The sequence below is a fragment of the Saprolegnia diclina genome (genome assembly GCF_000281045.1).
Source record: "Saprolegnia diclina VS20 unplaced genomic scaffold supercont1.62, whole genome shotgun sequence".
Classification (NCBI taxonomy): Eukaryota; Oomycota; class Saprolegniomycetes; order Saprolegniales; family Saprolegniaceae; genus Saprolegnia; species Saprolegnia diclina.
The window spans coordinates 70,228-77,151 of record NW_008246129.1 but is presented as its reverse complement, the minus strand read 5'-3'; the positions used below and the strand labels follow the sequence as shown (position 1 = coordinate 77,151).

At 57.9% G+C, this 6,924-nt stretch overlaps 3 protein-coding genes across 3 annotated transcripts; 2 read left to right on the top strand and 1 right to left on the bottom strand.

Annotated features, from left to right (window-relative positions):
- Positions 1-413: 413 nt before the first annotated feature.
- Positions 414-1,337, top strand: SDRG_13635 (hypothetical protein). Its single transcript, XM_008619732.1, has one exon. It carries the CDS (start codon positions 448-450, stop codon positions 1,276-1,278), a length of 831 nt encoding a protein of 276 aa, XP_008617954.1. The 5' UTR covers positions 414-447; the 3' UTR covers positions 1,279-1,337.
- Positions 1,338-1,988: 651 nt separating this feature from the next.
- Positions 1,989-4,317, bottom strand: SDRG_13634 (hypothetical protein). Its single transcript, XM_008619731.1, has 10 exons — positions 4,217-4,317; positions 4,017-4,166; positions 3,864-3,969; positions 3,709-3,800; positions 3,487-3,661; positions 3,300-3,445; positions 3,187-3,254; positions 2,443-3,142; positions 2,323-2,403; positions 1,989-2,277 (listed from the first exon to the last, which is right to left on the bottom strand). The coding sequence occupies exons 1-10, from the start codon at positions 4,244-4,246 to the stop codon at positions 2,155-2,157; spliced, it is 1,671 nt and encodes a 556-aa protein (XP_008617953.1). The 5' UTR covers positions 4,247-4,317; the 3' UTR covers positions 1,989-2,154.
- A 544-nt stretch (positions 4,318-4,861) lies between these two features.
- Positions 4,862-6,856, top strand: SDRG_13633 (hypothetical protein; the record flags this gene model as incomplete). The annotated part of the gene is made up of 5 exons (XM_008619730.1): positions 4,862-5,396; positions 5,442-5,848; positions 5,911-6,245; positions 6,297-6,502; positions 6,545-6,856. The coding sequence occupies 5 exons, from the start codon at positions 4,862-4,864 to the stop codon at positions 6,838-6,840; spliced, it is 1,779 nt and encodes a 592-aa protein (XP_008617952.1). The 3' UTR covers positions 6,841-6,856.
- Positions 6,857-6,924: the final 68 nt, after the last annotated feature.

Here is a 6,924-nt window from a genome sequence, read left to right as displayed (position 1 = left end):
GGATTTTGGTGGGCTTGGCAGTTGGGATCGTGCGTAGTAAGCATACCAATACCGCATCTGATAGAGTCGATGCCCGATGATGATGCTTTCGTTTTGCAGCAGCGAATGGGAGACAAATTCCTTCCCTCACTCACACATTGTCGTATTCATTCACCGGTACATGACGACATCGGTCTCGTTTCAGTTTAAACTTGAAGATGCGATTTGAACACCGGAATTCATTGCATCGCGTCATGCAGCGCCAGAGCAGTGCCAGCTTGAGCTTCTGCGTATGTTGCAGTTCAAGGTCCACCTGGCTTTCCACAGTGCCGTTCTGCCGTTTTGGAAGATTTCGAAGATGGACGTCGCCTTCGATTTCGCGCGTCTTCGACCCAATTTTTCGAACCGGCGCCGTCCTTCAGATCTTATGCAGTCGTATTTCTAAACGTGCCACGAAGCTCTAACAAGATGCGCTCACTGCTCACGGGGTCGTCCGCGTCGCACGATGAAGACTATTCGGGCTACTCAGACGACAAGTCCGTGCTTGGACGCGGTCTCCTCTCCGACAGTGTCACGCCGACGTCGTACTACCAAAGCTCTCGCCACCTCAAATTGCTGGCCGTCACGGTGTTTGTCGTGTGCGTCGGCCTCGTGCCCTTTGTGGCCTGGCCATCTCGGGTCGAGCTCAGCTCACCGACACCCAACCTACGCTCTGAGCTAGCGTTGCCGGTTGATCAAGGTATTTCGGCCGTGACCTCTTCGCAGCTCGACGTCGCCGAGTCCACGTCGGTCACGCCGACTCCCACTGCCACAGCACAAAAACTCATGCCTTCGGTGACGCACGCGAAGCCGACGACCGAGTCCTCGATGATCCACGTCGTCGCCACGACATTGGACCCGGAGGAGCCAGAGAGTACCGAGTCAATGCACGAGGTACACCACGGCAAGCCATACCCGGACGAGTGCGCCGACGAAGTGAGCGCGTTGCATCCTGGCGACCATTTTGTTCTCGAGCATGCGTCCGAAGCATGCAAAGCTGCGTACAAGGCGATGCTGCACGACGCTGCCCCCTCAAAATCGTCAGGTGATGAGGAGTCTGTGCCCGCACACGAGGAGGCGGGGACTGTGCATGTTGAGTCGGCAGTACCGAACGATAAAGCGACAGAGGACGCCGATTTTGACGCTGATGAAATGGTGAAGAAACTCCAAGCCATGGAGCACGAAATGGAGTTACTGCGCCAGCGTCTAGCTAACGATGAAGTCGCCATTGCCGCTGCGTCGTCGACAACGGACCCGTAAGCTCAAAACCTAAACTAAAGTTAATCTCGATTAATACCACAAATTCCGTCTATCCAATATTTTAGCCCTCCAAGTCTGCAATATTGGCTCGGAACCCGCACCGACAACTTCACGGACCACCGCACCGGGGCGCACAAATGATTCCCACACCGTCGATTGAAAAATGTTACCCCAGATCACTCAACTTTGGATGCATGCAGCAGCTACAATCTTCACTCGTGGCGACTCACGCTTGGTGATTTAGCTCGTCCATCGCCCGAGCGGCGGCTCGAGCCACTCGAGCTGCCTGTGCGAGCCTCGAAACTAACCCAAAAGCGTCCATGCAACTTGGTAAAAACCATTTCGTGCGAAATACCGCCTCATCATTGATTGCTCGAGCACGGTTGTCAACAAGACTGCCGTTTCTAGCGCGGGGATCGATGATATCGATGTTTAACCCACAGCAAGGGTTTAAACGCGCGTTTTTGTGAAATGAAAGCGTTAAAACTGAAGCGTCGATGCAAAAAGGCTGCTCCCAATCCCTCTACATTGGATGCATGTAGCGGCTGCAGTCTTCGTCCGTGCCTCGTGGTATGGCGGGTCCACCACCCTAGCAGCGGTTCGAGCCACCCTGGTTGACTGTAGAAGTGTTGAGACCGATTCAACCGACCGCTTCAACCTGGTAGAAGGCCAACACTGCGTTCTATCAACGAATACTTTTGAAGGACTCTGTTCTTCACCACCAAACGTGGCATGCCGATCGAAGAAACGGGTCGTAAGAATGTGTAGATTGCGATGGCTCGTTGGATTGCAAGGAGAAAGTTCCTACTGCGTCTTCACCTGGAGACACTGTTTACTCCATCCCGTGCGTCGTATGCAGTATAAAACCAGAGTCGACTAGATCAGATCAAAGTGGCTGTCGTCAACCGTGCACGCCTCGGCTTTCTCAAACGTGTACGACGCACGCACGCTGAGTAGAATCGGGACTTGAAACTTGGTGGGGAACCCCGGCGGTAGTTTCTAGCACCACACCAATAAGACAATGGATTCTACGAAGATATGTACCAGCTCGAAAAAGTCGCGGAGGCTTTCGAAGTGCTCGGCCCGAGTCGAGAGAAACTGCGCAACCGGCAAAAAGTCTTGCACCTGCGCGAGCATGAGCCACGTTTAGCAACTGAAGACTACCGTGAATGGGAACGCTTCTGCCATTGTCACGGTCCCCTGGATGTCCTTGGTCATGTGCGACTCGGAAGGAAGTACGGTGAGCGCCCGGTGCTGAGCGTGCGGCGTCCCGTCGTCCGTCGTTGGAAAGTACGATTGGAAGGACGTAGCTTGCTGTCGAGGCTGCGGCATCCGATAGAAAACCGCAAGCGCACTCTCGTCGTCGCTCACGTCGGAGGCAGCCGCAGCGCTGGACGCAGGCGACGGTGCAGGGCGCTGGTGCTCGATCGAGTAGGTGACCGAGACAGATTTCTTCTTACTCGACGTCGCGCGTCCCCAGGAGAAGACAGCGTGACCTGCCTGCGTCGCCTGCAGCTGTCCGTTGGGAGCGTTGGCAGCGACGACCTTCTTGTCGCTGGACTCGGCCGCACAAAAGGTGACGTGGAATGCCACGGATGCAAGCGTCTTGGTGTCGTAGTGCCAATGCACCACGTCGCCTGGAAGCACCTGCAAGTGCATCTCCATCGGCTGGTCCGCCAAAACGAGCTTGTTGCTGGGCGACGCTTCCACCTTCTTTTTCGTTTTCTTTGACTGGTGGAGCTTGGCGAAGAATGTGTTGGCTTTTGTCAAGCGCTCGTCCGGTGCGGTTGTCGGACGCTCCCAGTGCGGCTGCACCGGCGACCGGACGCGGAGGTGGACGCGGGCGTGGAGCATCTCGTACTTGCTAATACAATGCTTATAGAGACCAATCGACAAGAGGCCACGTACACGCCGGGCCAGCGTCGCTTGGACTTTTGGAGATGCAAAAGCGGCTTCTTCTTGGGCTGGAAGACCATCTACAGGGATTTTCAAGGTGCGAAGTGCAAAGGAATGTCAGATACCGAAGCGACGTCGCTCGTGAACGTCGATGTCTTGCACGTGTAGAGCAGCTGCAGACCCGTTTCAATGTCTGCCATCGAGGGGTCTTCCATGGACCGTGTTGCGTCGTACATCTCGTGCGCCTCTCGGTCAATGGTCGCCACGTGCCCTAGAAAAATCAATTTCGCGGTCGTCAAACCTCGAGCCTACCGCGCGTGTTGGGCGACGTGCGCAACAGGTGGGACATGTGCCCTCGCTTCCACGACGTATTTTGAAAGTCCTTGAGACTGCAGTCGACGCGGATGAACGGACCCTTTTTCCAAATGCGCAACACGTCGGACGGCAGCGCCTTGGAGACAAGCGGCACCCACGACGTGAGCTCCACCTAGTACCAATAAGTGAGTGCACAATGTTGCCGTTGCGGCCACGGACGCGAATTTCAACGTAAAAGTCGGGGATCGACAGCAAGACGCTGTAGAGGGCGATCGAGCGCGCCGTGAGCTGCGCGAGCGTTTGCTTTTCGGCTACACACAAGACAGATGCGTCATGGACAACGCGACACTATTAGTATCGTGGGATGTTCGTACCGTGGACAAACACCTCGGCCACGAGGCGATCGTCGTCGCAGAGCACCGCGTTCTGCATGCACGTCCATCCGCGCGCGTCTCTGGCGTGTGTCGACGCGCCATGGTGCTACGCTCGGTCATTCGCCACGTTGGTAATAGAATGTATGTGCTTACAAGGAGACGGCGGACGATGGCCCGCTGTGTCGGCTGTATGCAGCGCAGCGCGAGCATGAGCGGCGTATTGCCCGACTCATCCCGTGCCTCGAGAAGCTCACTCGCCGCGCCCGCTTGAAGCAGCGCATCAATAGCATGGAAGTCGCCGTCCTACGCAGCTAGCATGAGCCACTTTGCATGAACGACGGCGAGGCGTGGACCCAGATTGCATGGTGCAGCGCCGTCGTCATCGCCGCTATCAGAGACCGCCCGCGGAATTTTTGGTAGCACACGAATCGAAGTTCGAAGGCACGGTATCCGGAAAGGCAATCTCAATGTGCCAGCCACGTCGAGCTCACGCCAAGTCTCGCCAGCATGGCAAGCCTTCGAGCACCGTGCAAGCAGTGCGAGCTGTGGCTACATAATACGTCCATGCCAGTACCAACGATGGTGCTCGACGACACGGATGCGTATGACTCTCTGCATCTGTTTGCTGAGCCTTGGAGAAAGATGCTCCAGCACACCGCTGGATTCGTCAGCCGGAGCTGAAAGCTTGGACACTCGCATTTGCGCGGATGACGCAGTCGCCCAGTGCGGCAATCGAGCGCTGCTGCACGCGCTATGGGCAATGTGATCAAATCGCGTGATTACGCGCGAAGATCCAGCGCACTTGGGTCGTCGCCGGCCATGATTGGGTGTCATCGCCCAATGAACGCCAGCAATAGCGTGTGACACGACGCGAATCGAGCCGCCATCCGTCGACCAGCGAGGCGGCCACGCTGAAACGCTCCGAAGACGCTTGGCTATCTATGGACCGTACTTTCTCGTTTCTGCGCCAACGGCGACCGCGCCGCGATACGCATAGCATGGAGCGCCCCGCGGCCTTCGCCGACATCTCGGACCAGCACGGCGTCTGTCCCAAGAACACGTTTGTGAGCAAGCGCATGCGCATCCAGCTGCGGCACGTGGGCTGGATGAACATCGTCCTCCTCGTGCCAGCGATCCTCTTCAACATGTACAGCTACGACTACTACACGGGCGACAACGACGGCCTTGCTGCCTGCCTCATGTACAATGACGTGCGCGTCATCGTGCGTGTCATTCTCTGGGCGACGAGCGCCATCTTGTTCCTGCCGACGACGGGCCTCAAGCCGTTCAAGCTCTACCGCGTCCGGTACGAATCACTCACGTCGCGTCTCTGCCAGCGCCTCCACGCTCTGTCGACGCCGCCGACCAAACCGCCGACCAAACCGCCGACCGCGCGCCCGTACGTCGTGCGCACCAACTTTCTCCGCCTCTGCGAGGTCACGGCGCTCTGCCAGATCGCGCTGCTCGCATTCACGATGGTGTACATTCCGCTTGGCATGTTTGAAGGCTCGTGGACGTGGAACTGCTACGCTGGTACATGTTATCGTTCTAGGACGCCTCGTGTTGACAGCAACGTAGCGCTGCCGCGGGGTCTTGTGTACATCCTCCACGCCTCGTCGTTCATCTTGTCGATCTGGGCGTACCTCGTGACTTGGGACTTTCTGGTTATGTTTCATCAGCTGCGCACGCACCTCCTCTTCCAGCACTGCGTCTTTGGCGACGCGCAGCGCGCCCGCGACGGTCCGTTTGGGCGGTCGCCCAAGGAGGTGCTGCGCCACTGCATGTGGATGGCGATCCGCGACCAGAACCTCGACGCGCTCAAGCTCGCTGTGGCGCGCGCCAAGGAGCTAGACCCAACGTTTGCAAAGACGTGGTTTTGCGGCGCCAAGATCCGCTGCATCAAGTACTTTGCGCGGTCGCAGCACAACCCGCTACACTTTGCCATCAAAACGCGCCAAGCCGCCGCCGTGACCTTCCTCCTCGAGGTGCGACGACACCCACTTATGTCGTACACGTGTGGTACTATGAAGAGTATTTTGCAATCTAGTCGGGCTTTGACCCGAACGCGCTTGAGAAGGTCCAAGTGGCCGAGTTTGGCCTCCGCAACATCTACCAGGACGTGTTTTACTTCTTCTCGCACAGCCACCGCGAACCGCCGAGCTTGTACGGTCCACGCGGTTGGTTCAAGCACACGCTGCTGTCGCCGCTGCACGTCGCCGTCATCCGCAGCGACCACCAGCTCGTGACCGACCTCTTGGTCGCCGGCGCGGACCCGAACGTATCAGCGCAGTCGTCGAGCGCCATGTACGCGACGCCACCGCTCTTCTGGGCCACCAACGTCGATGTGACGCGTACGCTGCTCGAGCACGGCGCCAACCAACTGTTTGTCCAATGAGATTTGACCTCAGTGAGCTTATGAGACTATCCCACTAGGTTTGTGCCCAAATACGGCTTCTACATGACCGCGTACGAAGACGCGGTGATCCAAGGACGCCACGCGATCGTTCGGCTGCTCGAGAGCTGGGGCGGCGACATTGCGCTCACGCCGCTCCACGACGCCGCCGCGCAGGGCGAAGCCGAGCGCATGGATCCGTTTCTGTCGCCCGTCTCGGTCAACACGCTCGGCGAGCAGTCCAACGGTACGCTCTAACCCAAGCTTCGAAGAATAAACGGAGGACTAGGGTTGTTTCGCCGGACGCCGCTGCACTGGGCGGCCATCCGCGGCCAAGTGGAGACCGCGCGTGTGCTCTTGGAAAACGGCGCAAGCGTCAACGCGTTCGACACGTGGGGGCGCACGCCTCTGATGTGGGCGTGCTACCTCAACCACGCACCACTCGTCGAGGAGCTTTTGGTCAATTGGCACGCGGACCCGAGTGTCGTCGACTACCTCGGTCAGTCGATTCCATGTCTCTGCGCCAGTCGCGACGGTAGTTTCTTGGAATACTCTTGCATTGGCGACTCCGGCGATAGGAATTGATACCGCAATCTTTCGACTCCTGCGCGAGAACGGCCTCGGCGACTTTGGCGCGCTCGAGAATGGAGACTCGCCGCTGCACATTGC

Coding starts and splice junctions, on each gene's coding strand:
- SDRG_13635 (XM_008619732.1), top strand. CDS start 448: ATGCGCTCACTGCTCACGGGGTCGTCCGCGTCGCACGATGAAGACTAT.
- SDRG_13634 (XM_008619731.1), bottom strand. CDS start 4,246: ATGACGACGGCGCTGCACCATGCAATCTGG. Junction 3,662..3,708: donor ACTTTTACGTTGAAATTCGC/GTCCGTGGCCGC, acceptor TATTGGTACTAG/GTGGAGCTCACGTCGTGGGT. Junction 3,143..3,186: donor AAGCGACGCTGGCCCGGCGT/GTACGTGGCCTC, acceptor GCATTGTATTAG/CAAGTACGAGATGCTCCACG.